Raw genomic sequence first — 26,145 nt, 5'->3', positions numbered from 1 at the left:
GTGCAGTGAACAGGAACTGTCTTCGGCCATTCCCCTTTTGGGTATCAAAGGACTCAGCGCCATCCTGCCCACTTCCTTCCTGCGCTGCCTCTGGTTTCACACACACAACACACACATCCCTCCTGTCTGACCAACACGGGAACTCATTTGCAGAAACCAGCACTAGTGGTAGCGCCACTATCTGCTCTTCTCCTTCTCTCGTTTAATATGGCCCTTGCTGGACGAAATACAAACAAGTAGGTGCTTCTGAGCGCCTTCAAGGCTCATCACGAGAAGCGCTATGTCTGACACCTCAGTCATTACGGCTAGGAGAGCGATCACACGAGATTCGTATGAGCATAGAGACTAGACTCTCATCGGCTCCAGAAAGCATCTGCCAAGAATTGGGATTGCGAACGGGTGTTACCAGCGTGAACGACTCCATTGGCATGAGGCTGGAGGAAAGGGACCGACATCGCCCTCAGCTAGCCTCCCAGGGCCTGTGCATAAATATTTAGTTTGCCGGTCTAGTGTCCGATCATCCTATAAGAGCCAACTCGATCCACGTGCTCATCTGTACGGGGGGAGTTCATTGCAAAGGGGCAGGCAGCAAACAGGCACCTGCAGCAAGCAGCCTTGGAACGGCAACCAGCGACCACATTGCCAGGCGTGGGTCCCTTGTCGTCACTCCTCACGGCTTCGGTTACTTCCTCCGCACGGCCTGGCCATTTAGCAGGGAAACATAGCGCCCGAGGGATCGTCATTGGGGTTCCGGCTGCGGATCGCCCCCGCGGACCCGGCTTGCGTCGCTGTGATTGTAGTACTACTAAGTGGGAGCTGAGTAGGAGCTGAGCAAGGGAGATCTGCGCATCGCACAGGGTAAATCTCCCGTGGTTCTCTCTCACACCTCACTTACTCTCGTTCTCCCACCCCTCTCTCTTCCCTCATTCTTCAACTTTCGCGTACCCTCTCTTCTCTTCGCCGTCTACTGTCCAGATTCTTCATGAGCATGAGCGACTCCTGAGAGAGCTGGATCACGTCAGGCGCTTGTTGTGTCATGCCAGAGCTTGCTCATCCATCCCTGTCTCCCTCCGAGGACTGCAGCCCCCGCGTCCATCCCCGTGAGTCCATGACGCTCCGTCACCGCGGTGCAGGCCGATCTGCAACCTTTGCAGAGGGTACCGCCAACCTGCGAAATCAACGTCGCAATTCCACCTTGTCCGACACAGTATCTGAGGCGCGGAACTCAATTCGGTCATCCACGGACGACATACTTTTCCCACGTGCGGCCAAGAGAAATGACGTGAACCTGACAAATGAAGAATCACATTGGCATTCAGCACCCTTGGGCCTCGCTTTATTGCCTGCGGTTGCCGGAATCTTTTTCCAGAACGGAAGTGCCGTGGTCACCGACGTCACCCTTCTAATTCTCGCAGCGGTCTTCTTGAACTGGTCCGTTCGATTGCCGTGGTAAGAGCACGCGCTCCCTATCCCCATACGTCACATGCTAAGCCAATTTCCATCTAGGGACTGGTATCGCTCCGCACAAGCTATTCGCCATGCAGATAGGTTCTTTGACGCGACGGATTCGCCATTTCGATCAGAAGCCGACGACCCTCCGTCCTCGCAGGGAGACAAAGGAGAAGTCACTGAGAGTGATGGCCAAAAGCTCCGTGATAGTGCTGCGGCAGCAGCAGCCAGTAGGGAGCTACAGATCCACGAAATCATAGCTCTTGTGTCTTGCTTCGTATTCCCAGTAATTGGGACATGGATTCTACACGCCATCAGATCCAAGTTATCGCGCCCTTCGGAAGGGCTAGTGTCCAACTACAACCTGACGATATTCCTGCTGGCGTCGGAGATCCGGCCTGTCTCCCATCTTCTAAGAATGGTACAGGCGCGAACGCTCCATCTCCAGCGAGTTGTCACATTGTCGTCGGAAGACGAATCAGACAGAATAGATGTGCATGATATTGCGAAGCGCCTTGAGGAGCTCGAAGCCCACGTAGCGGAGACTGCTGCAGCACGTCTGTCAGCCAGTACCGTGGATCAGGCGCAGCCACATACGCAAGATCTGGAAACGATTCAATCGGCAATCACGCAAACGGCTGCAGAAGTGCGGAAGACCTTCCAAGCAGACATTGATGCGCTGAATCGGGCCGTACGAAGGTATGAAAAGCGGACCGCCGTTTCTGCCTACCAAACGGATTCTCGTCTTCAAGCCCTGGAAACCCAGATGCATGACGCCTTCTCCTTAGCGGCAACAGCCCATCGAACAAGCATTCAACGGCCACAGGGAGCTTTTCTTATGATAGTCAATGGCATTTACGCTGCCTTTTTACTGCCTGTGCAGGCCTTCTTGTCCATTGTCACTCTCCCATTGCACCTGTCGAGAAGCTGCTTGCGTTATATCAAAGGCATACTGTTCTCAAAATCTTCACCAATTCCTCCCCTCACTAAAGAGAAAACACCACACAGCAAACCACGATTGGCGAAGAAGACAGCACGGTCAACCTCGGAAGAGGAGCGAAAAGATGCCCGGGCCCTTGGTCAGATCAAAGAAATTCAATAATTTCTGCAACCGGCGTTTCACTTTGCCGATCATAACTACATACCTAGATTATAGAAGACGGACTATGGGTCCCTTTTCGCTTCTTTTGTTTCCTTGGATTTACCCTCTTTGGAACTATAAGTCTTAACTACGTCTATTCGAAGATGAGAACGGTTTGTTGAATTGGATTTATAATAGTAGACCGAGATGGCTTGTAGACAGTCAATGGCAAATTGTGCGCTGTTTTAAGCTCAATTGTCTCCAAATCCTTCGACTACGTCTACTTAGTCCGATACTATATACTACGTACTAATGACATCAGCTAGGATCTGCGTAGCTCTATCCCAACTACTACCACCTGCCAATGTGACAGTAGAATATAACCATTCAACACAACTACCGTTACTAACTAGTATAAACAAACAAACTAATCCATCCCGAAGCAAAAGTCCGATACGAAGCGGAAAATTCTATACATATACATATACACACCTACATATATATATAATAACGAGTGGTAACACACAAAACAACTAACCATCCACTATAATCCTATCATCTTTCCTCTCCTCTCCTCTCCTCTCCTTTCTTCTTAGGAAACACCACCCCCGGAAGGCCCCTTATTATCAACCCCAATCGTCTTCAAAAACGGCTCAACGATCCCCCGTTTCCTTTCCTCTAGCGCACGCCGATCTTTCTCCTTTGCGGGCACAGTAATATCCGATGATATGAGGACGGATGAGAATATGGATGCCAGAGCGGTTTCCACGGCTTGACGACGAATGGCCATTGGACTGGGGGTAGAGGGATTGAGTGAGGGTTGTTCGGTTGCGATGCTTGAGATGGATGAGGTGAAGGTGCGTGTTTTACGGCGGATGAAGGCGGCGGGGGCAGGACCGGGCTGTGGTGTATCTTCTGGTGGGTTCTTCTGGGTGGTTGTGTTTGGTTGGGGTTCGTTGCCAGACGATGAGATTAGAAGGTTGGGCGTGGGGCCGCGGGTGTTGGTGTTGTTGGGGATGGAGGATGCAGGGGCGACTTCGTTGGCAATGCGGGCTAACATGAATGTGACGAAGGTGAAGGAGACGCTGTGAACTGGGGAGAAGGCGAGGCTTTCGAGGACCCAGGCCTGCGAGTCTTCCCAGGATAAGGGGGGTTGTTTGGTCTTTTCGCGAATGAGGAGTTGTTGGTCGAGGTCTTGCCAGACGGCGGCGGTGACAATACCGTCCTTCAGGGATCCGAGGAATGCGAGAAGTGTTTCGCTGAGGATTTCGAGACGTTGGAGTGAAGTTACCTCTGGGGCAAAAACGGAGTTGAAGTCCTTGTTGGTGTCGAGTGCTTCGCGAGCACGCGATAATAGATGGGATCGTTCATCTTGATCGCGGAGAGTCCAGGACTCGGGCTCAAAGGGCCATCCGAACCCAGAGGTCTCTCTCATCCATGGTGGCGTATCTTCTTCTGCCTCACTCCTGGTCATGCTCCACTCGGCAATGGCACGTTCTGATATCTCGGATATGGCCTCCGTCAAACGAAACAGTTCCCGAGGAGCCGACAAAGGGACGCCCGGGGTGTCTTTCTGGTCTTGGGGTGCCTTGGCTGGGACTAGGCTGCGTGCACCTGATTCAGGCATGACGGTTAGCTCCTGTAGTGAGCGGCCAAAACAGGTGGGCAGCCATTTGCCGTGAGCGGAGATGAAGTGATCTCGGCCCTGCGCAACCCGAAGGACGAGGATTTCCTCTAGACTCAGTTTCCCGCTGTTCAGTAAACGAGTCAGTTCGATGTCTCGAACGCATGCTGTGACCTCAATGTTGGCAATCTCCCCGGGATGCAGGGTACACTCATGAGACGGCGGTTTCTGGTTTGAGCCGGACTCCGAGTCGGAGTGATGTGGTTGGTCGATACGGTAGTCCAGCCAGGATGGCGTGTGGTTGGAGACATCTTGCTCCGGCTTTTCTAGGCTGAAAGTTGCTGGCACGCCGCTGGTGTTTGCGACCGTCAGTGTACGGGTGACAGGCACATCGAAAGGGACGTCACCAAAGTTCACGGCATTGGGGTCTTCACTTGTAGGTTGACTACCGTGGTGGTCCACCACAACAGTGAGTCCAGGCCGAGATTCGTTTTCCGCCTTATCCAGCTCCCGAACCACCTCCTGGTGTACCTTGGCTTTCAACTGCGGGTCCACCGAGTCGTATGTCAACGTAAATGCTGCGGCTAAGGGCTTATGATCAGAGGAGAGGATGCCTTGATGCGATACATAGTACTCAAGCTGCAGTGAGTTATCCGCATCGTCGTCCAGATCTAATGAGGCGTCACCGTTGGAATCTTTATCTGGATCGTATTCCTCCACACTGTCCGCTCCGTCGACGTCGGGGTCATAATCAAACAAGACGCTATCGTCCGCCACTGCCTTATCCAAGCCCCGGGCTTTCATTTCTTCGTCGCGTTTTCTGGCTTCCGCAGCTTCTTTGGCCAGTCTTTCGTATCGCATCCTGTCCTGGCGAGTCCGATACAGTATCCGATCACACCAACTGGGACCTCGGTTTTTCTCGCTTGTGTCAAACCTAGCAACACTTCCCACGTCATACTTGTACGTGGGTAGGAAAGTGATCGGGCCCTCCCGCCAACCATCATGGAAAGCTTTTCGCTTATCCTGCTGCATTCGAAGCTGGTCATGGGGCAGTAGTGACGATATGGTGGTTTGCAGAGACGCTGGGTCGGTGTGAGGATCCACATCCTCGTCCGAAACAGCTGGGAGGGGGCTGTCTGTGTCCTGCTTCTGCGCTTCATCCGTGCCCTCCAGCGATGTAGTGCTGTCCTTCGGTCCAGTCTGGGATTGATGTCTATCATCGTAGTCATTTGCTGTATGCCGGGCTAGGACTTGTCGCACGTCACCACCTGGGATATCCTCCAGGCGATAGTTGAGATCTCCAAACCAAAATGCATAGTCCTCCTTCCCTATGCTCTCGACGGGTTCTTCTCGAAGCGCTACATTTGGGTCGATGGGCTCAAACTTCGTCCGACCGACAATTTGTGAGGCATCCCAATTCCGTCGTTCCAGACTATTCTTGTCGGATCCAGCCGCCAAGTGACAGTTCACGAAGACCACGCATGTCGTTTCTCCCAACATTAATCGAGTTGTAACAGCACCTTTGTTGCCCATATATCCCAACAGGCCCGTGCCCACACTGGTGCAGCTAACGAACGACACTTGATCGGCGAGAAAAGGTGCCGCATATACCAATTGAAGCAGGCCCACCAGCTGAGTCTCCGCAACAAGCTTATAGCCTTCTGGCAGTGCTTTCTGGACCGCTGCTTTCCACCGGTTCGACGGTGCTGGGTCAACAAAGGGTCTCAAGGCCTCCGCAGGCGACGAGACATCCACGATCTCCTGTAACCCCAGAACGTAAAGGCCGATCTTGTCCGGCGCAAACTCGGCTAGGCTTCCACCATTCCCAGGCTCATTATTCCTCACACTAGCTTGCTCTTGCGAGTCAGAGACCCGAAGTCCGGATATTTGCTCGCATACGCCTTCCCGCTGTATGAACCACTTCCCAATGTCGTTCTCGGTGCCCGGAATGGCAGCGACATTCCAGGTGCCTACTTTCACACGAATCGTCTGTTGATGGGTATATTCAGCCTTCCTTGCCTTTACAGCCTGCGGGAGCGAAGAGGGATCGACCGACGGGTCCGGAGAGGGGTCGTTGCTACTGGAGGAATCGCTCGAGGACGAAGGCTGCGGTGCGGGCTGCGCTGAGCCCGAAGCCATATTGGGGAAGTCGCCGACTGTAGCACGCCGAGAAGACCCAGAAAAGTTATCTCGACGTTATATAGATATATCCCTAAGTGCGTCTAGACTTATGGGGTAGGAGGACCGGCGGCTAAGAATTCACCTGGAGGGGCAGTCACACGGTGCAGAGGGTAGGAGAGGATTTTCTTTCGCGCAGTTGATGATCTGCCTTGCTGGGACTATCGTAATGGACGAGTTGGAGGTACTGAAGGTAGTAGAGGTTCTGCTATCCCAGAAGCCGATCGGATGTAACGGAGGGAGGTGATGATGCACGCAAGGGTCCCGACGGAGGATACTATGACGCCGGGATTGATGAGGCTAAGCGCAGGGCGACCGATCGCAAATCCGCCGCGGACATGTACAAGAGGAGCCGACCGGTCAATTGGAATGGTTAGGAGAAGGTATAGTAGCAGAGGAAGTGGTGATGGAGGTGATGATGAGGACAGTTCCAGTCGTTTGGCACGGCGAGTCCAGACCGCGCGGGGGTCCCGACCGCTTCCCGAACAGAGCACCAGCTTTGCTTCGACGTTATCCTGCAACTTCTCTCTCTCCCTCTTCAGCTTGCTATAGCTCCAGCTTCCCCTCTTCCCCGTCCTCTCCATCTCCCTCAGTCTCACACCTATTTCTCCCCTATCCTCTCCTCTTTTCATCTCCCAGAGTTTAGGCATCCTGCATAATGACAGGCCGCAAGCCCCGCCGTCCAAACAACAATCACAACCACCGTCGTCATCCCAGCCAAGGCATCGCCCAACCCTCCGACTACGACTCCGACTTCCACAACTACCTCTCTGATACCCAGCAACTTCAAGATCCCCAAGAACCGTCTATGCCTCCTCCGCTCCGCTCCAACGAGGAGCTCAACCTCTCCGTCCTGCGCCGCCATAACCCCTCCATCACCAATATTCTCTCTCTCGCCCAATACGCCGTCGTCTACATCTTCAGCCCCAGCTCCCGACAATGGGAAAAGAACGGCATTGAAGGCTCCTTATTCGTCTGCCAACTCACTCAAGGCCCCCTAGGCGAGGAGCGGTACAGTGTCTTTGTGCTCAACCGACGAGGTCTGAACAACTTCGATCTCCTCCTCACTGACGGCGAGAACGTCGAAATCACCGAAGACTACATCATCCTGAAATCGGACTACAGCCCAGAGACGGAAGGAGTAGGAGCCAACAACAGCAATGGTATCAATGGCGCGAACGGATCCACCAAGCCGGGTGCTAACAACGGCACCAATGTCCGCATCTACGGTCTCTGGATCTACTCGGAGCCTCCGCCTAACTCAACCGCCGAGACGCGTACCATCAACGCCCAGATGATTTGTGAATGCGCAACTCACGCCGGACAGAGTATGAAGCTCGCGCGCGAGCGATTCGAAGCCGCGCAGCAGAACGGTCTGCATGTCGCTGCTGCTGTGGCGTCGGCGACCGCCCCTCCGCTGGAAGAGGTGCAGTCAAGTGTACCGATGGGTCGACAGATCTCGCTCAAGGATCTCTTTGGACAACAACGGACACAGGATGATGAATGGAGTGTCCGTGCACATCAGTTTGCGCCGAACGAGTGGCAGCAGCAGCAGCAGCAGCACCCGCCGGCTGCGGCGATGCCTGGCGTAGGCGCAAATCCGAATCCTCCGCAGCAGGATGTTCTTGGAGATTTGTTCCGGAGGGCTGGACTAGCGTATCAGGGGGGTCAATAGCGCGACGCTACTTGCCGTTGTCTTTTGTTTCGCCTTCCAGATGTTAGACACGTTAGATACCCATAATTCTATCCTTGACAGTATGATAACAATATACATATCCCACAAACCCTCTAGATATTCACACTATCTCCCCATCAACAACAGACCAAGATCTACCTTAATCAACCATCAACAATATCCATAACCATCCCCGCAACCTTCCCCGCCGTAACTTCACTATGACCTATACACACGCATTCACCATATTAGCAACCCCGAACCCCAACAGCAGAAAAAAATGTTAGTTAAAAAGTATAGTACTCACGTAAACAAAACGCATGCGGCAACCCATCCTCACAAACCACCATAGTTGGACCCGTCCCTCCCTTCCCCCTGCCCACCATACTACTACTCTTAGCCGTAGCCTTAGCCTGGATAATCTCCTCCCTCGTCTTCTCCGCAACCCAGTGATCATTCCGTCCAAAGTAGAAGAACATCCGAGAAGCTGTCACCTTGTCGTCTGCATTTCCTCCGGAGGAGGAAGAGGAGGAAGAGGAGGAAGAGGAAGCTATCCCCCAAACATCATCACTCCATTTATCCGTCGTGATGGTGCGCATTTCATCAGCGGCCATGTGTCTTTTTCATTTATGCGTTAATTTTCTTTCTCAAAGGGGGAAAAGGGGGAAGGGTGACATACAAAGCCTGCCTCACGCCTCTCCTACTCTTCAAAAAAGCGCAGGTAGTATCAACAGCCTGGGATGGCGGATCAGCCATGAATAGCTTGATAAGTGCACGGAGGGCGAAGTCTGGTAGAAGGGTAGTGAGGATGCGGGCGAAGATGGAGACGATTAGTGCGAGGTGGGGGATGAGGGATAAGAGGGTCTATATAGTTGGTAAGTATTGATTTATCAAGGTGAGGGTTGTGATATGGGAGGAGATGATGTACAGTCAACTTCTTCCCCGAGGGCGAACTGGCAATATCCATGACAGTCGGGAAGAGCATCACGCCACCGATGATGTCGAAGTCAGTAGTAGAAGTGGTATTGGAGTGGGCAGACGATTGGCGCTCGCGATGGCGCCGGATCACTTCCATGGCGATGTAGGTGCCCACGGAATGGCCCATGATAATGACCCGGGGCCGCCTAGAAGTAGATGATTGCGCAGTAGTGGCTTGCACGAAGGAGTCGAGCTTGTGCTGGATGAACTGGATCTGGTCTTCCACATTGTGGTAATGCGTGGGAAGGGGAGACTGAGACTGGACTTCGAAGCCTGCTAGGCTGTGGCCGTGGATGTAGAATTGATGGTGGTCTTTCTTCTCTTCGCTGCTGCTGCTGAGGGATTGGAGTTTGTCGGATAGGAAGGTGAAGAAGGGGTAGTAGTAGGAGATGAGACCTGGGTTTCCGGATATAAAATAGACTATAATTGGGGCTGGGGGTGGATTGGTAGGTAGGGTTGGTCGTGGCGGCGAGGTTGTGTGGAAGAAGCTGTCGGGGGTGACGTGGGGTTGCATTGAAGGGGCCATGGCCTGTCTGCACGATGCGGGGGTGTAGCCTACCCTGTAGTTACTTACGATTAGGGGAGAATAGTTGTAAGTAGATATTGAGTTGGCCGATCCAGGGTGGAAGAAAAGAGAGTTTCCCGGGATAAAACACCCGGTGGATTCGGGACCCGCATGCCGATCGTTCGTTCTATCCAGAAGCCGTTCCATCCAGACGCACGGACAGTAGCGCTACCCTACAAGTGCTCAGCTAACTACAGTGGGCAGGTCAGTTGTTTGCATCGAAGAGATCGGGTCAGATTAGACTGCGGCAACATAGTATGTGCAAGTCGGTCTTCCTCGAGAATGCATTTCAGTGTCCTCCAGCTAGACTATGCTCCTATCCAGGGCTCCTTGAACCACAAATGTGGCTAAACGATGGAGACAACGGTGTGCTCGCGCCATTCCACAATCATCAATCATCCCGAATGCCAAGCTGAACTGATCACTATCACGCGCGAAATAACAGTGTCCATGTAAAACGAGATCCCTGGTGGCCCTTGATTGTACGGCTGAAAGCGCCCCATCATATGCGTGAGAAGAACCGCAACAGCACCGGAAACTCCGGACAAGCGAGCAGTACAAGAAAAAAGAAAAGAGGTGGCAGAGAATGCGAGTAGATGTACATCGTGCCCATCTGATAAATGGGCAAAGGTATAATCGGAACAGAAAAGATCTCGCCGCAGAGCTGAGTCCGTAATACATGATATCTAAAAGGAAAGATGAAAATAGCAAGGATGCAGAAGGAACAGCACAATGAGATCGATCGTACAACAGAATACGTCCGGCTCACAAGGGCAGGGGAAAAGAAAAACACATCACTTCATCTGGTATCTAGGAGGCTGTCGTAAAAACAAGCAAGGAAAGATCCTGTTACTCTGACGAAACGCGAACGATGCTTGCAGCACATGTAAAAGACGGTTGCTCGACACAAGAGCCATCAAGGCATCAAACAAGACGAGGCGGATTCCAATTAGCCACCATCACCGCTGTGGTTGTCATCTCGATTTTCTTTCTCGTTGCTCGCATGGTCAGCTCCAGAATCGGTCGAGCCTGGGTCAGACGCCTTGATCGTAGCCGAGCTAAGGTTGATCGCGATTCTCTTCGGTGGTGCACTGCTGTTGAGGGTCCCCAGCGCTGCCCCCTTGTCGTTGGCGGAAAGCGAGCCAATCGACACACTTCGCTTCCTCCGCACCATTCCGGCAGTGCCGGGGCCGGCGCTGGTTGAACTTCTTCGTTTAGGCCCAGCTGTGAGCTTCATCAGCTCATCATCGTCTTCCTCCTCGCGCCGACGCTTTTCCGACAACCGTTCGGGTGGCGTTTGAGGCGTCGAGACCGGAGTGGACGGCGAGTCTGCGGGTGAGCCGGCAGCAGCATCATGTTCCGGGCCATCTTGCTGCGGTTGTTCCTGGTTCTGTGGCGCTTGTCCATCGCTGGGTTCTGGTTTTGTGTCCATCGCATCGTCCTCGTCGTCATCATCCGGGTAATCGACGAGCGGTTTGACGATGGGCGACGCAGCGCCATTCTGCATTCGGGCAGCATCTGATGCGGTCTGCCTACTCTCCTGCTGCCACTGATATCCATGGTTAGCCGATTCCGGAAGGAGACCATGCTGGATCAAGCGCCTTACCTCTTCATCATCAGAGGTGTTGAAATACTCCTCCTCGGCAGCATCCATCTCCCCAACACCTTGCCAACGCTGGCCGCCGGCTTGCATCCTTCGGGAAGGCATCGCCTCCTCATGCGACATGAGGGTCGACTCCGGTTCAGCACCGTAGCCCTGCATTTGCTCGTAGCGTAGAATCAAGCTCTGGAATGTGTCCACGTAGGTGATGTTTCTGATTTTTTCGCCATACTTCTCCACTACGTGGAGAACAAACGGTTTCATGTTCTCGCATCGAATCGCTTCGAATAGTTCGAGACAGGCCGAGTTCAGGAGGTTATCACGGGGCATAGTCTCATAAACAATGTCCAGAATGAGCCCGAAGATGTTGTTATGGGTCATCAGAGCCTGGTAGAACGTGTCTTGAAGACTAGTCAAAGCACGGAAAAATCTCAACGCAGCTGAGAACACAGCACTATTAGAATATTTCCCATGCTGATGATCTGGTTACAGGGACAACTTACTCAGCTTAAGGTGCTTGTGGGGTACCGTGAGTAATTGAGCGATTCGAGGGGCAAGGGATTCGTTTTGAATGACATTCCGACTCCGGTATAGGTGTTGGCGGACAAAGAACGTTAAGATATCAACAAGATGGGAATACAGCGCCACATCCTGGAAGCTTAAGTTCCGAACTAAAGAGGTCACAAGGCAGTTAGTCATCGTCAGATACCTGGATGAATTTTCTGTGAAAACATACGGTGGTCATCATGTTCGAGTCGTTTCAGCGGCCAGAATAACCGCCTCGCGGATTCATCGAAATGGTTCTGAACAAAGGCATCAGAGAGGATATTCGGACGCGGTTTGTTGTAATTCTCAGGCCCCGCCCGGCCCATGGTATCTTGCAAAGGAATCTGGGGATCCAGTAGAACTTTGACGGCATCTGCGAGTTGGTTCTTGACCCCCAAGTCGTTCTCGGTATGCAGCAAATCAATCAACGTGTCGGTCAAGGGTGTCTTCTTCTCGTTGACAGCTTTCAGCATATAGCCACGCATCATTACGGGGTCGTGGTCAAGAAGTGCCACTAGAATATCAATTCCAGTCGTACGCAGAGCCGGTTTGGGGTGTTTGATGGCGAAAGCAATGACGGCAAACAGGCCATGGTTGATAAAGTTCGCAAAGAGATTGGCACGCGCCGGCGCCTGCAAATTCTTTGCGATGACAGCGCATTGGTGGAGAAACTGGACTGCGTCCTCCTTGCGTTTGGTGTCCGCGCTTCTTGGGTCGAAGACCGAAAATAATTCCTTCAAAAAGGGTCCATTTGCCTGAATGTGGTTGACGATCTCGACCTGATTGAAGAAGATCAAGGAATTGAGAACCGAGAAAGTCGGGTCATCTAGAATGCGAGCCAAGACCACATCCTTGAGATACTGCAAGCGCCATGTGTAGCTGATCTTGCGGCGAATTAAGGGATCCTTGATAGGTACAACTTCCTTGTAGCGCGACTTGTCTGCAAGGTATTGCCGGTGGTTCGCTTTGTGGTGTGGAAACTCGGGGTCGTCTGAAATCCGTCAGCAACACGGTCAGTCCGGAGGACACCAGTATACGCACATTCCAATGCTCCCACCACGCCAAGGATGATAGGATCTGTAACTACTGTCTCGATGATGGTGTTGTCGTTGAGAAGGATGAGCGACTTCATAATATTGCACAGGCGATGTAGATCGGAGAGACTTTCGAGATCCTCGGCCATCGTGACTAACGGGATAAGCTTGGGGATGTACTCTTCTCGGATGACGAATTTCGATAGCGCATCACGTCCGGCCTGGGTAATGCTAGCGGCCCTCATAACATGATCAATCTCAGGCAGGTTTCCGAGTTCGGGTGGAGGCAGCATGATCGACTGGTAGCTTTCTATCTCGTCTGACAGAGCATCTTCTGGAGCACCAGACGTGAAATTGGTCAGCAATGACAACCGGAAAAGCGTTGTAAGCGAGCAATAGGCAAAGACGAACCTCCTGGTGCCAAGTTCAATAGATGCTGCTGTACGCTAGTCACAAAATTCCTATATCGCCGTCAGCGATGGATTGGATTCATTGCCGCAAAGCTCCTGGATGGCATGTGCAAGCCTTACCAGATCACAGCGCACCCTTCCGCTTCCTGGAAACTCAGCGCCATGTCCGTCCCATTTGGCTCGGTCCATACTATTAACGTTTCTAGATCACGTCGCGGAAATGTCAGCTCGCATTCTGCGATCTCGCTCGCTGCGTGCGATGCGGCCAAAGGCGTAAGGGGCAGCGGACCTTGTTGTTTCTGATAGCCGTCATCCTTGGAGATCTTGGTCTCCAGGAGCACACGATTAGGCTCATCCTCCGACTCGACGAATATCCGCGGTTCATCCTGGGAACAGAGAGGGGAGTGTTAGCGACAGCCAGGTGAATTGAGGCACGCGCTTGAGAGCCGCAATGTTTGCGCCCGAGGAGCGGGCGACGGAGATCGCGCTGCGGCCAGACACATGGGCGGCGACCGGGACTCACATCGAGGATCTGCCCTGTACAAAAACCCGTCCCGCGATCAAACCAGTCATTATCTTTGAGTTCGTAAACTTTCACCCGCTTGCGATCGCTGGGTGGTTGCACCTCCAACGCCATGGTCCGGCAGAATGGCGAGGTGGCGTCTCGTCACTCCGGGACAACTCAGGAACGAGTGTGCACCGGCGCGAGGAGAGCCCCGAGAAGGCGGAATGATAAGACGGACCGCGGCTTGGTCCAGATTGGACGAGGGAGGAGGAGGAGGGGGGGGAAAAGGTTAGGTTGGTTTGGTTTGGTTTCGGGGGCGGAAAGGGAAGGAAAGTGGGGAACAAAGGCAAAGGGTTAAAATTAAAAAAAGGAATAGAAGAAGGGAAGAAGAAGAAGAAGAAGAATGAAGGGAAGGGTGGAGGTAGAGGGGGGGGGCGCCGCGGGTTGTTGTTTGGAAGTTTGAAAGTTCGGAAGTTTGGTCGGAGGGAAGGGGAAGAATGATGTAAAAGACTTGCGAAGAGCTTAAGTCAAAGATGACGAAGAGGCCCTACTTAGGAGGGGGGGGAAAAGAGGTTGGAAAGGATGGAAAAGAATGGGGAAAGTGAACTGAGAATGGATGGGGCAAGGGAAATAACAATAATAATAATAATAATAATAATAAGTTCGGGTGATGTTGGGTGTGCGAGGGAAAGCACAATGGATGGATGGACAGATGAAGGTTGTGCTTTTTGGCTGCTTTTGCTCTTGCTTCTGCTCTGCTCTGGCGCTGCTTTTGCGGATGAGAATGATGGATGATGATCCTGAACTTTGGGGTCGGGACCACCTGACGGCCTCGGCTGTGGTTGGCGCTGTTGTCTCTATTCTATCTTTTTTGGCACTTTTTCTGTCTCTTATCCGTTCTTTGCGTTTGGTGCCGACGCGCTACGAGATTCACCCAGCACACGCGACCGGAGATTAGGAAGCCACTGGGAGAAAGGATTTGGTTGCTTGCTTTGGACGCTGGGGACACCAGCCAGCAGCGCTTTCGGAGGAATCGGACTTGGAACGATCTTCTTGCGAACAAGCTAGAGAGCTAGGCGTCTCGAGCTGATGTGACTCGGCAAAGAAATGCGATCATGCTATTCAAAAGTTGTTCATGATAGTTAGTCACAGCCACTACTACTAACTTGTAGTTTATAGTAGTTAAAGATGTCCTGAAGAAAGGAGACGAGCCGAAGACGCGCGAGACGGGGATCTGCAGGGAAGCGACCGAAGGGAACCAGCGTCAACCAGGGGGGGGGTCAACTGGTTACAAATGACGTGCTCCCGCCGTATACATATCTGGAGAGTATCTACTACGTACTATACTACTACTGTTATATTTCTAGAGGATTTTAAATAGCCTTTCTATATGTCAGGTAAAGTTGGTTGGATTCCAGAAAGCTTAACAAATCTCAGAATGTTTCAGGGGTTGTTAAATGTCAGGTCCACTTTGTCTGACAATTTTGTACCCTACAAAGACTTATAATAAAAATAAGTTAAATCATAGACACAATTACTGTACACAGTGTAGATACAAATCAGCCTATACACCGAGGGTCTCAACTCTCAGGTGATAACCCTCAGTAGCCATCGTTGTCATACCTCCCCCGGCCTTCGGAGTTTGGAGTTTCTAATTATAATCCTTTTCCTCCCGAACCAAACAAAGTCTGGCCCAGTCGGTCTCCAGTCTCCACGTCTTCTTGTCTTTTTGCCTGGACCCGTCCCACCGCCGATTAATATTGTAACTATGTAAAATCTCCATGCATGGACAATAACTAATGAGCATCACCGTTTCATGAACCATCACAATGCTTTTGTTCGTCTCCTCCCACAACCCACATGGGCAGCCTCAGCAACCCGTTTGAGATCCTCTCCGATGTCAGAGTTCATGGAAACAAGCAATCATTACGAAACGTCCGAGCATCTCCATGTTGGGCATCGATCGAACCACTTCCAATTCTGCCTGATCTGTGCAACGACGCGCTCGTCACCTGCTTTGCAGTACCCGCTATTTCCAGGCGACAGCTATCCATGATGGCTCGCTAATCCAGCGGAGTAAATAACGATGATAGTATGTCCCTAGTTCCTGCTATCTCAAGAATCCTATATGATGGCTAAGCATCGAGTCGTCACACATTAAGAGATGTGCGCATGAGTGTGCTGCTATCACTTCACGCAAAGCTAATACTTAGGGGTCTGCTTGAAAGCTACCATGCTTGTTCTTACACGGCTTCTCTTCTCCTTGGTTTTCCTCCATTCATTCCACTAGCTCTTCTGTAATTCTAATAGAACGCACGTATCTTACAATACTCTATCCGTTTTGCAGCACTTTGTATGCATCGGCCATGCAAGAAGTGTATCCAAATGCTTCATTGTGAGAGATATCATAGTCCATGACCGATTGACCGCTATTTGTAGGTTTTCTACACACTTGCTATGTGTAACGCTGCTTTTTCTGTGGCGTCAGATGGGGTTAAGGCAATTGGTGGCTGCCCATGCAATTACTTCTCCTGTCCTTGCACTTCGATCGGAATCATGATTGTATACCCTTCATATATATTCCTTTCGAACGAAATGCCCTAAATAGTCAATACCTACATGAAGATGATTGTGCCAATGGTTAGCGCTCGCAATGATGATGCGCATACAACGACTAGGCTATCGCAATGCAAGCTGTCAAAGTTGAAACTGCAATGGAACGAAATGGTCGGAGGGTCTCCACTTGGCTTTGATTCGAGCCCACATCGCGGATTTAGTGCCTGCTTCAAGCTCGAGGGCTGCCCAGAATGGCCCAAAATCTGAACCAGCAGCATCCGAGGGAGCTTTGATGCGCAGCAGCTGCCATTCTTACTGGGGTGTGACTTGACTGGAACGGGCACTTTTCTAGAAGCCGCTTCCGCTTCTTTCCCTTTTAGGACATGAATCACCTGATCTTTTTCCTCTTTTAAGTAAAATCGTGCCTTCACCAGGCGATAACTTCTACCCTCATTTCCATCGTGTATAGGCTTTGCCGGTCTACTATATCGATTCTTAAATGGTCTTGCTGTATATATATATATATATATATATATATATTCCATTGAGCCTTCCTAGTTATTATCTCTGCCTGGACCATCTTGCAGCACCAAGTACATTAAGACATTAGGTGCTTATGGCATTGAGGTGAGCTATCTATCTTCGGGTCATTGAATCCCACGATTGGATTATCAAATACTGAGCCATCCGTGACCAACCTTGGCTCGCTCTCAGTGGTATCACCAATTCACAGGGTATAGATAGCTGCAGAAGCGACCTGGCATATCATACTTCAAAAGGGATAGCGGCGAGATCCGATCCACGGTTGTCTTACCTAAGGAATGTTCCCCGCCTTGACCTCGGCTTTACCCTTGACGTTGGATCGATCTACTTCCAGCTTCAGCAGTATCTTCTACTTGGCACCTATATCTCGATACCTCTTCGCTTCTCTCAGGTTGTCACCGGATTGGCCATCGCCATAGACGAGCGACTTTTGGGGGCTTTGCGCTCGTCTTGGTTATAAAGTCACCCAGTCGTTCCTAGAACCACGTCAGTCTCAAGTCTTGTCCGGCTCAAAAACTCAATTTTTTGTATCTCTTATCAAAGATGTCCGATACCAGGGCTGCTCGGCTTGCCGCTCAGAGATCCTCTCCACCACCCGCTAATTACATACCTGTAGCTCAATCCCCCGAGCAGGTTGATCCAATATTAGAGGCTCCTCGGAGCGCCGACTACCTACCAGAAGCGCCTGTCACGCATATTGAGAAAGAAGACAATGTCCTTGCTTACCTTGCGACGAAAGAGTTCTACATTACCCTTTTTCTTGGGTAAGTGCTACAGTTAAGATGCATGAAACACCAAGGTGTGGTCGATGGTTAACTTGTCACACAGACAGGTTCTGGCTATCACCAACACTGCCTGTAGCACCTTTAGTACACTACTAGTCGGCGAGGGAACCTCGATTCCAGCCTTTCAGACATTCTTCAACTACTTTTTGCTCAATGCTATCTTTACCCCATATACCATATACCGTTACGGTCTGAATGGCTGGACACGAATGGTGCGCCAGCACGGTTGGAAATGTAAGTCTTGCTGTATACGTAAACCCCTACACTTTCCCGGAGGTCTCTCTAATTGTAGGGCTTGAATAGATATCTTTTTGGCCTTCTGCGACGTGGAAGGTAACTATTTCATTGTGCTGGCCTATCGCTATACGACTATGCTGAGCGCCCAGTTGATAAACTTCTGGGCTATTGCGGTCGTGGTCATCGTGTCCTTCACGATCTTGCGCGTGCGTTATCATATCACCCAGGTACTAGGTATCCTGATCTGTATTGGCGGTATGGGCGTCCTGATCGCTTCGGACCGCATCACTGGTGCCGATGAAGGGGGTTATTCGCGCGGGGACCTGATCAAGGGCGACCTCTTCGCGCTCCTGGGTGCGACATTCTACGGACTTGCCAACACGGGTGAGGAGTTTTTCGTCAGTACGGCCCCAGTGTACGAAGTCCTGGGTCAAATGGCCATGTACGGCATGGTCATAAATGGCATCCAGGCCGGCATTTTTGACCGCAGCTCGTTCCAAAATGCGACCTGGAACAGCCAGGTTGGTATCTACTTGACAGGATATACGCTGTGTCTGGCTTCTTTCTATTGTATGGTACCGCTGCTGTTCCGGCTGTCATCGGCGGCATTTTTCAACATCTCGATGCTGACGATGAACTTCTGGGGTGTTCTCATCGGGGTGGGGGTGTTTCACTACACAATCCACTGGATGTACCCGATTGCTTTCGGCCTCATTATCCTCGGGCAGCTCATATACTACTTGGGACGGCGCGTGCTGGGAGAGGCACGCAAACCCTGGCTGGGACGGAATCAGGAACGTGGCGTGTCGGGACTGTTTACAGCACGCAGAAAGATCGAGGCTGCTGCTGAGCGTAGTCGTGGCGACTCTATATCTACAACTTGTTCTGAGCGTGACGCTTTGCTACCTGCCAGTGTGACAGACAGACCTTTAGGTTAGAAGAATGGTTAGACGACGACATGATGATGATCGATTACAGCGCTTGCATACAATCATGTTTGGACTACGATATTATATATACGAGGCGGAGTACTAGTGATTGGCATCAATACACACCTTCAATTTTAGTTTAGTATTCCGACCATTTAACAATGACAACAGTCAGTAGAGTAGTACCATCAGACACAGTAAAGACCTGCTGTAGTCTAACGTACTAGTAGTAAGTAAGTTGTGGCATCCAATTCACCAAGTAATATTTATTGTATTTCCATATCATCACCACACCACACCTAGTACTCACCACAACCGCACAGCTTTCCCCTTCCCATTCCCAATACTTAGAAAAATAACCACCACTAGATACTTCACCGAACCCACAAACAATAATCAGCATCCTAAATCCCGTCCTTAACTCCTATATCCGTCCGTCGTCATCCACCCATACCGACCAAGACCCCCCAACCCCGAAAATCTTCGGACTTCCCGACCAGCCTCCGAAGCAGCAACCAACTAGTACTGTATATAAATTACTAGCTACCACTTGACCTGGATGTCACCACCATCGCCAAACCAACCCAATCATTCACTCACTACTTACCACCGAATCCATACAACCAACTTCCTACTCCTACACCTCAACCAAAATGTCTACCGTGACACCAACACCCATAACCTTCCCCTCCGCAACACACACCCTCTCCGGCCACCTCTACCACCACCCCCCAAGTCCCACCCCCTCCACCCCCAATGAGACCCCCCTAACCCCCGCCATAATCCTCTCCCACCCCATGACCGGCGTGAAAGAACAAACCACCACCCTCTACGCCACCCACCTCCACCTCGCCGGCTTCACAACCCTCACCTTCGACGCCGCCTACCAAGGCTCCAGCACGGGCACACCCCGCGGCCTCGAAGACCCCTTCCAGCGCGTCGAGGACATCAAGGCCGCAGTGACGTATCTCTCTACCTCAGTCCCGGGGGTAGATAGCTCGCGGATCGGCGTGGTGGGCATCTGCGCGTCCGGCGGGTACGCCTGTTTCGCTGCGGCGAGTGATCTGCGGATTAAGGCTGTGGCGACGGTGTCGGCGGCTTGTGTGGGGGGGATGTGTAGGTGTGGGGGGGTGGGGAGGGAGTTGGAGGAGAATGGGGAGGTGGTTAAGATGGTTTTGGAGGGGGCGAGGGGGGATAGGAATGGAATTGGGAATGGGGAGGGGGATGGGGAGGCGCCGAGGATGTTTGATGCGGAGAGGGTGTTGCAGGAGGGAGGGGAAGGGGGAAATGTGGATTCTTTCTTCAAAGCAGCGGCGGAGTATTATGGAACTAGCAGGGGGAGACATGAACGGTCGACGCAGAGGGTGCCCCTGCAGAGTTATGATCGGATGGTGGTGTATGATTCGTTTGCGTTCATGCGGTTGATTGCGCCGAGGCCGGTGTTGATGATTGCTGGGGAGGAGGCGGAGACGTTGCATTATAGTGAGGAGGCGGTGCGGTTGGCGAGGGAGCCGAAGGAGTTGTTTGTTGTGTCTGGGATGGGCCATTTTGATTTGTATGATCGGTTGGAGGTGTCGGGGCCGAAGCTGGTGAGGTTTTTTAGGGAGGCTTTGGCTTAATACCTAGTGCTGTGCTGTGCTGTGCTGTGTTGTACGGGAGGATATGGAGGATGGGATGATGAGAAGGAAATGGCAAATAGTATATGACCATTGATAAAAACATGAGATCAGACTCCGTTAACTCTTTGATGTTTTGCCTGCATCCCCGAATATTCCTTTTTTGCCAATGTCCCCAAAACACATGAAACGCAGTAAGACACAAAATCAATCAACCTTTTCCATACCCAAACTATAAGCCCAGTTGCTGAACTAAAACCCGCATGTTTCGGCCGAACTCGCAACCAGACCCGAATGATGATAGAATAACACCTGAACCCCCCGTGAATGAGTGGGAAACAAGAGCCCGAGACGTACACTCCTCCCTGAAGGTAAATACAAACCCTAACCTGGCAGGTCGTGGCCGGTCATGACGAAAGAAAAAAAAAAAGCAGAGTGGAAAGGATGCAGGAACCAATGGAAAATCAAAAAGATAAAAAACCAAAACCACAGCGTCAAACCATCAATGCAAGCACAAAAAAGCACACCAAATGGGGAATACCGACTCCAGAAACCAACAGGCCAACCAAGTCCCCTAGTCAGTAAACCAGCCATGTACCAAATTAACAGTCCACATGTGACGGAGCGCTAGACAAAATCAAAAGACGTACTCTTGCACCACCACCTCTTCCGAATATGTACCATGCTCTTTTCCCAATAGTATCAAAACGAAACCCCTCTCTTTAAAACGCCACTGCACGAAGCGAACACATGCCGAATAAATAATGCGTGATGTTAGTTATCCGCCCACTCTTCTTCAACCCCAGACCGATGCCTGAACGCCGAGACCGTTCTTGGAACCCCAGACACCGCTGCCGTTGCCCCAGCCAAGGCCAACTCCACCGGAGGTATCCTTGACACCAGCGGTCGCAGCCGCAGCAGAGGGTGCGGTCGACACGGAGGGAACAGACCGATCCGAGGCGCCATCGCCCGGAGTGAAACCGAAGCCCAAGGGAGAAGGCAGGGGAGTCGTGGAGCGCTTGTTCAGCGCTGGGTTGGAGACCTGTCCCGCATGAGGCTGGGGCAGAGGACGGGTTCCGATGGGGCCAACGGAGCCAATCGGCCCAGCCATGGACTTGGAAGGAGCTTGTCTCGACGAAGGAGAATCAGCACCGCCGGGAGACGAAGTCGAGGTTACAGGCTGGTCGGCACCGTCGTATTTGCCAAAAACTGGGTTGATGGCAGAGCTGGGGGAGGAGGTGCTGTTGGCACGAGAAGGCGACTGCAAGGAGGCAGCGCCGGCGGCAGCCTGACCGATACTGTCTGCGCCACCCTGAACGGGGGTTTGTGCGAGACCGAACGGATCAACGTTGCGGGGAGAGGCACCACGGACGCCGGTCGAGGAAGTCGGCGTGCCACCTGCCTGGCTTTCGGAACGTGTACTGTCGTCGGCGAGACCGGCGGGAGGGAAGAAGGCAGGGCTGTCGTTGCCGTATAAAGCCCTATGCTGACGAGCGAGTAGTTCCCGGCGGCTTTCTTCGCTCATGGCGGCCGGGCTGAGGGAGCGATCGGACTTGTTTCCAGACATTTCGGCAAGCAGGCCTTTGAGAAGAAGAAAAGAATTAAAACCATGTTCGAAGCGGGAGCCATGTCCCAACGTAATATACAAGCCAACAAATACACATGGGCCAAGAAGTATGTATGGGGAATATTGGGGAAGAAAGATGCAGGTGCAGAAAAAGGCTCCAAAGACAGATGCTACCACGTACTTCGGTTGTACTGTTGCTCCTGGTGATAGTTGCGGAGCTCCCTCTCACGCTGTGCTGCCATCCGACGCTTCGCTTGCATCATTTGCTCTACTTCATTGGGGCGACCCTGGAAACGCTGAGAGGCATAGAAGCCCTGGACATTGGGACTGGGATGCATCCGGGAATCGAACTCGCTGATCGAGTGATGACGCTGGCTCATGGAGTTGACCATGCGGGGATCTGCTACTGAAATTTAGAACGTGTCGAATGTAATCAAGTGATCTCGCAATATCATACCGTAGTCGGGGTAGGGACGGCCCATCATCATGGGCATAGAATCCCTCCGGGGTGCAGCCCACAGCTTTCCACTCTTGACGAGGTTATCGATAGCACGGTCGACCTCTGATGGATGTTAGCACCCAACCCAATCGTTTATTTTACGTTTGTCACAGAACGGAACAGGCCACAAAATCCGGCACGGCTAACAGTGTATATGCTTGCGCGCTACTGGACGGTCGTGGCACCAGACAAGGCGAAATAAGGCAGGGGACGGCAATTCGTACCATCAAACTGAGAAGAAAACGCCGGGATTTCGTCACGCTGGGAAACGGAACTGGATCCTGTAAGGAAGAATTGTCGTAAGTATTGAGAACAGCGATACACGCATTCGGAATCGGTGTGTTGCCATCCATACCTGACCGCGATGGGGGAGCAGGTTGCTCCCAAGAGGCCTGGCGCGCGGCCGGTGCCTGCCAACCCTGAGGCTCGTAGTATGACATGTTTACCGGAAGAGAACGTGGTACGATGACGGACGGAGTCAAGCTTTGAAGCGATGGAGATGGATCCGCTCGAAGGCAATCGGGAGAGGCCTGTCTGGATATGACGGGTGAGTAAATGTTTTGGGTGCGACAACAAATCTGAACGGCATTGACAAAAAAGCAAGATGCGACTAGAGCGAGGTGGAGGCCGAAAATAAAACGGGCCAGGTGGCCGAGTCAGCGCACAGGAGTGACAAAATGGCGGATGGCGACCAGCGATGACATCGATTGGACTTATTATTAGATCTCTCAATTTGACTCCTTAGGTATCGAACTTTTTTTTTTCTCCCTGCCTTCGATCTTATCCCCTTTCCTTCCGGGCTCTTCACATGACAGGAATGAGGTGCGGACGCAACGAACTTTAATTGATGCAAGACACCAACTTCGATTAAAAGCCAAGCAGATGCAGTGAGATATAATGGATGAGTTGTGAATTTGCGTTCCTCCAGAAATCATGGAAGTGATGTCTCATGGTCGAGTTGGGCCCAAAGAAAGAAAAAACAAAAAATAACAATGGTTCGGGACGGTAAGATTCATAGAAAATTGTAGACTTACCAAAGCAAATGGGTGTTCTCCTGGAGCAAAAAAATTCCGGACGGTTCTACCACGAGCGAACGAGGCAGAACAGGGACGAGACGAACGGCTTCTCACCCTTTGGAGGCACGACAGACAAATAAAAAGTCTGGCGTGAGGGATTTAAAAAGGGTTTGGAGAAGGCGTGGGGGTGGGTGCGGGAAATAAGACAGGGAAGGGGGAGAGGGAGGGAAGAAGAATGGCGAGGAAGAGAGTGAGAGAGTGAGAGTGAGTAAGAAGGAGGAGGGAGAGGAGAAAGCCGTCGGGTAGCAGAGGTGCAACGTCCAGGGAGATTGAGGAGGACCGGGGGTGGAAGAGGGGAGGACCAAGAAAAGAAGAGGAGCGAGTAAGAGGGTGCGAGAGTGAGAGAGGGGGCAAGGGAAGGGAAGCGAGATGCGTGGATATTATGATTTTTTCTGGCCCGGGGATAAGAAACGCAGATTCAGAGGGAGAGAGAGACAGCCAGCCAGAAAAGTTGCTAGGTAATAATAATGGAAACCATTTATCACTCCTAACCAACTCACTACAAAACTAATCACTAATCAATCAATCAATCAATCAATCAATCCATCCGCAAACTTCCATTCGGAATGGACACCACCACCACCACCATCACCATCACCATCACCATCACTAGATAGAAACTCCGTACTAGATCCTATTTATCTATCTATCTACGTATCCTCCCCCATCGACCAGAGGCCAGAAATTAGATGGCGGTCGTGGGACGAAATCCAAAAAGGAAATTAACAAAAAGAAACCTTAAGGTGGAAAGGTGCGAGAGGAAAGAAAATAAAAAAAAAAAAAATTCGAATCGAGTTCTCCGTTCTCTCCACCTTGGGAGAAAAAGCGCACACCACCACAAGCTCATGCTAGTATTTCCCAAGTAGTCCACCCGCACACGCACACACAACCCGTCAGTCTCCAGCCTGTTTAAAAAAGGTTCAAGAAAAAAAAAGGGTGGGCATCGGACGGATTTGCATTGTTCTGGTTGGCAATGAAGATTCGGCTTGTTGAATCGCTAGTCGACCGAGGGTCCTCCTCTTATTATTCTCTTTGCTTTTTCTTGGTTTTATTTCCCTCCCCCCCTCATAAAATTAAAATCTTACCTTCCAATCTGTTTGACTGCTTCATAAACGGTAGTTAAATTGCAGCCAAAATAAGTGAAGATTAAACGGTCCTTGTTTTACGCCTCTTTTATTTACCGTCCACTACTTTGGCTATCAATAGAAATCACTTGTTCTTTCAATTGACAGGTATGAATCCATGTGGTATTATTTCCTCGAGTCCCACTTGTATTGGCAGTGTACTTCCGGTAACTATTACTGGATATTACATTCATGATACCCGTTCGTCCTCGCAGGTGACTTGCTGACAGCATCAAAACCGATGGCAAGGCAGGGAAATCGATGATATATATGTCTGCTGTAGCGAACATCTATTCATTTGTAGTATGATTTACCCTAACTAATATACCTTTCCTTGACGGCTCAATACACAAAGTCCGTGAACCAAGTTGCACCACCGCGGACTTTTTAACATTTAGATATGGAGTCCCCCTCCGTAGTAGCCGGAAGCCGGAAATTTCGTGCACTGGGCAAGGACCTTGTATTCCTATGCTTCTATTAGCGTCGGCCCGTCAACCTTTTTTTTTCTCAAAGAATTGTCCCACCTGCCTTGGAATGTTATTTACAGTTGTCATCATTTGATGACTACCTTGGTGAGTAGGTAGATAGATAGTAAGTAGTTAGGTGCAGACTGACCATGGGAAGAGGCTCTCGACTATCTTTTTAGACTTTAGAAAGTTCCTCGGTGTCTTCACCGTATGTCTTGTCTCTCCCTGCTTGTTCTGATCAAAGCACTTAACCAGATATCGGATATTAAGAAGGTACAATTTATACAGAAGTAGCCTGTCAGTCATTCATCCCCTTTTCTGAAGTTGTGTCTTTATCTACCCCGACCAGGGACATGGGATATGTATCGTACCACTATTGTCCTGCAAGGAAACAATACATGTACGACAATGGTACGGGTTTCGAAATGGTATTATATTCCACTAATCAAGTAGTAAGTTGAAACTAACATGACTTGATGATCAGCTCCAAACTACACATTGGTTCTCATATGATGGCACTGGTCTAAATGAGATCTTGAAAGCTTCCTACAGAACGAAGACATTGGAACCAAACGGAATTTGAACAGCGTCAGCAAAGTCATTGGTCCTCGTGGGGATAAATTTGGAACTTGGTATGCTCCTAATCAATCCCAAAGGGGGCTAGCGTGCGGTGGTCGGCCACACTCCTTGCGGGTACACACACCATCTCACCTCCATCGGTCCCCCGAGTCAGATTTGTCTTGAAAATCCACCCCGGGAATTAGCATCTCATTCCACATCCCTAACTATATACAAACTGTGTATATTTCTTTCATGGTTGTTGCAATAACTCTTCCACGTCTGGACTTAGAGGTGATCTCCAACAAGGTGTCTCTGTCCCAAATTATACACATCATGTGATCATAATAATCCTGTTCGGGCTCTCCTTGACAGCAGCTGCATCACAAGGTCGGCGAGGTTCTTACCTACTAACTAGTCTAGTCTTGCTTGTCTCCAATAAGAAGTGGTGGGAAGTCCGGCATCTGTCACGGTTCAACCTTACGTCTTTAGTAATGTTGGATAAATACTCCGTATCGTCTGGGCGCGCAATCCAGGAGGTCT

General features: G+C 51.1%; 9 protein-coding genes across 9 annotated transcripts; 4 read left to right on the top strand and 5 right to left on the bottom strand.

Annotated features, from left to right (window-relative positions):
• The first annotated feature begins 809 nt into the window (after nucleotides 1-809).
• On the top strand, nucleotides 810-2,587 carry BO79DRAFT_245544 (uncharacterized protein). The gene is made up of 2 exons (XM_025685477.1): nucleotides 810-1,449; nucleotides 1,507-2,587. Exons 1-2 carry the CDS (start codon nucleotides 1,037-1,039, stop codon nucleotides 2,549-2,551), a joined length of 1,458 nt encoding a protein of 485 aa, XP_025539510.1. The 5' UTR covers nucleotides 810-1,036; the 3' UTR covers nucleotides 2,552-2,587.
• Nucleotides 2,588-3,122: 535 nt separating this feature from the next.
• On the bottom strand, nucleotides 3,123-6,493 carry BO79DRAFT_245543 (phosphatase family protein; the record flags this gene model as incomplete). Its single annotated transcript, XM_025685476.1, has 1 exon — nucleotides 3,123-6,493. Exon 1 carries the CDS (start codon nucleotides 6,291-6,293, stop codon nucleotides 3,123-3,125), a length of 3,171 nt encoding a protein of 1,056 aa, XP_025539509.1. The 5' UTR covers nucleotides 6,294-6,493.
• Nucleotides 6,494-6,896: 403 nt separating this feature from the next.
• Nucleotides 6,897-8,084, top strand: BO79DRAFT_173514 (Dcp1 family protein). The gene has a single exon (XM_025679689.1). It carries the CDS (start codon nucleotides 6,991-6,993, stop codon nucleotides 8,005-8,007), a length of 1,017 nt encoding a protein of 338 aa, XP_025539508.1. The 5' UTR covers nucleotides 6,897-6,990; the 3' UTR covers nucleotides 8,008-8,084.
• On the bottom strand, nucleotides 8,071-9,546 carry BO79DRAFT_209177 (bifunctional triacylglycerol lipase/ester hydrolase). Its single transcript, XM_025682558.1, has 4 exons — nucleotides 8,936-9,546; nucleotides 8,687-8,871; nucleotides 8,315-8,625; nucleotides 8,071-8,233 (listed from the first exon to the last, which is right to left on the bottom strand). The coding sequence occupies exons 1-4, from the start codon at nucleotides 9,509-9,511 to the stop codon at nucleotides 8,172-8,174; spliced, it is 1,134 nt and encodes a 377-aa protein (XP_025539507.1). The 5' UTR covers nucleotides 9,512-9,546; the 3' UTR covers nucleotides 8,071-8,171.
• A 208-nt stretch (nucleotides 9,547-9,754) lies between these two features.
• Nucleotides 9,755-10,365, bottom strand: BO79DRAFT_17423 (uncharacterized protein). The gene has a single exon (XM_025679727.1). It carries the CDS (start codon nucleotides 10,229-10,231, stop codon nucleotides 9,854-9,856), a length of 378 nt encoding a protein of 125 aa, XP_025539506.1. The 5' UTR covers nucleotides 10,232-10,365; the 3' UTR covers nucleotides 9,755-9,853.
• BO79DRAFT_17422 (SMEK family protein) lies at nucleotides 10,366-13,972 on the bottom strand. The gene is made up of 9 exons (XM_025679724.1): nucleotides 13,664-13,972; nucleotides 13,430-13,526; nucleotides 13,261-13,342; nucleotides 13,142-13,191; nucleotides 12,738-13,064; nucleotides 11,887-12,687; nucleotides 11,654-11,821; nucleotides 11,157-11,590; nucleotides 10,366-11,099 (listed from the first exon to the last, which is right to left on the bottom strand). The coding sequence occupies exons 1-9, from the start codon at nucleotides 13,775-13,777 to the stop codon at nucleotides 10,500-10,502; spliced, it is 2,673 nt and encodes an 890-aa protein (XP_025539505.1). The 5' UTR covers nucleotides 13,778-13,972; the 3' UTR covers nucleotides 10,366-10,499.
• A 3,169-nt stretch (nucleotides 13,973-17,141) lies between these two features.
• On the top strand, nucleotides 17,142-18,704 carry BO79DRAFT_195248 (DUF914 domain membrane protein; the record flags this gene model as incomplete). Its single annotated transcript, XM_025681124.1, has 3 exons — nucleotides 17,142-17,508; nucleotides 17,573-17,763; nucleotides 17,833-18,704. The coding sequence occupies exons 1-3, from the start codon at nucleotides 17,288-17,290 to the stop codon at nucleotides 18,702-18,704; spliced, it is 1,284 nt and encodes a 427-aa protein (XP_025539504.1). The 5' UTR covers nucleotides 17,142-17,287.
• A 644-nt stretch (nucleotides 18,705-19,348) lies between these two features.
• On the top strand, nucleotides 19,349-20,364 carry BO79DRAFT_266049 (alpha/beta hydrolase; the record flags this gene model as incomplete). Its single annotated transcript, XM_025686934.1, has 1 exon — nucleotides 19,349-20,364. The coding sequence occupies one exon, from the start codon at nucleotides 19,349-19,351 to the stop codon at nucleotides 20,312-20,314; it is 966 nt and encodes a 321-aa protein (XP_025539503.1). The 3' UTR covers nucleotides 20,315-20,364.
• A 743-nt stretch (nucleotides 20,365-21,107) lies between these two features.
• On the bottom strand, nucleotides 21,108-22,817 carry BO79DRAFT_147906 (uncharacterized protein; the record flags this gene model as incomplete). The annotated part of the gene is made up of 5 exons (XM_025678525.1): nucleotides 21,108-21,892; nucleotides 22,060-22,281; nucleotides 22,336-22,440; nucleotides 22,602-22,658; nucleotides 22,733-22,817. The coding sequence occupies 5 exons, from the start codon at nucleotides 22,815-22,817 to the stop codon at nucleotides 21,108-21,110; spliced, it is 1,254 nt and encodes a 417-aa protein (XP_025539502.1).
• Nucleotides 22,818-26,145: the final 3,328 nt, after the last annotated feature.

The sequence above is a fragment of the Aspergillus costaricaensis genome (assembly GCF_003184835.1).
Source record: "Aspergillus costaricaensis CBS 115574 unplaced genomic scaffold BO79scaffold_16, whole genome shotgun sequence".
Lineage (NCBI taxonomy): Eukaryota > Fungi > Ascomycota > Eurotiomycetes > Eurotiales > Aspergillaceae > Aspergillus > Aspergillus costaricensis.
The sequence above is the reverse complement of the archived record's forward strand: the minus strand, read 5'-3'. Positions and strand labels throughout refer to the sequence as shown.

What these genes read in the sequence shown, in the direction of transcription:
- BO79DRAFT_245544 (XM_025685477.1), top strand. Translation starts at nt 1,037, where the DNA reads ATGCCAGAGCTTGCTCATCCATCCCTGTCTCCCTCCGAGGACTGCAGC. An exon ending in TGGTCCGTTCGATTGCCGTG is followed by an intron (nt 1,450 to 1,506) that starts GTAAGAGCACGC and finishes ATTTCCATCTAG; the next exon opens with GGACTGGTATCGCTCCGCAC.
- BO79DRAFT_173514 (XM_025679689.1), top strand. Translation starts at nt 6,991, where the DNA reads ATGACAGGCCGCAAGCCCCGCCGTCCAAACAACAATCACAACCACCGT.
- BO79DRAFT_209177 (XM_025682558.1), bottom strand. Translation starts at nt 9,511, where the DNA reads ATGGCCCCTTCAATGCAACCCCACGTCACCCCCGACAGCTTCTTCCAC. An exon ending in CCTCGGGGAAGAAGTTGACT is followed by an intron (nt 8,872 to 8,935) that starts GTACATCATCTC and finishes CCAACTATATAG; the next exon opens with ACCCTCTTATCCCTCATCCC. An exon ending in GCCGCATGCGTTTTGTTTAC is followed by an intron (nt 8,234 to 8,314) that starts GTGAGTACTATA and finishes GCGTGTGTATAG; the next exon opens with GTCATAGTGAAGTTACGGCG.
- BO79DRAFT_17423 (XM_025679727.1), bottom strand. Translation starts at nt 10,231, where the DNA reads ATGTATTACGGACTCAGCTCTGCGGCGAGATCTTTTCTGTTCCGATTA.
- BO79DRAFT_17422 (XM_025679724.1), bottom strand. Translation starts at nt 13,777, where the DNA reads ATGGCGTTGGAGGTGCAACCACCCAGCGATCGCAAGCGGGTGAAAGTT. An exon ending in GTACAGGGCAGATCCTCGAT is followed by an intron (nt 13,527 to 13,663) that starts GTGAGTCCCGGT and finishes CTCTGTTCCCAG; the next exon opens with GATGAACCGCGGATATTCGT. An exon ending in ACTCGAACATGATGACCACC is followed by an intron (nt 11,822 to 11,886) that starts GTATGTTTTCAC and finishes TGACCTCTTTAG; the next exon opens with TTCGGAACTTAAGCTTCCAG.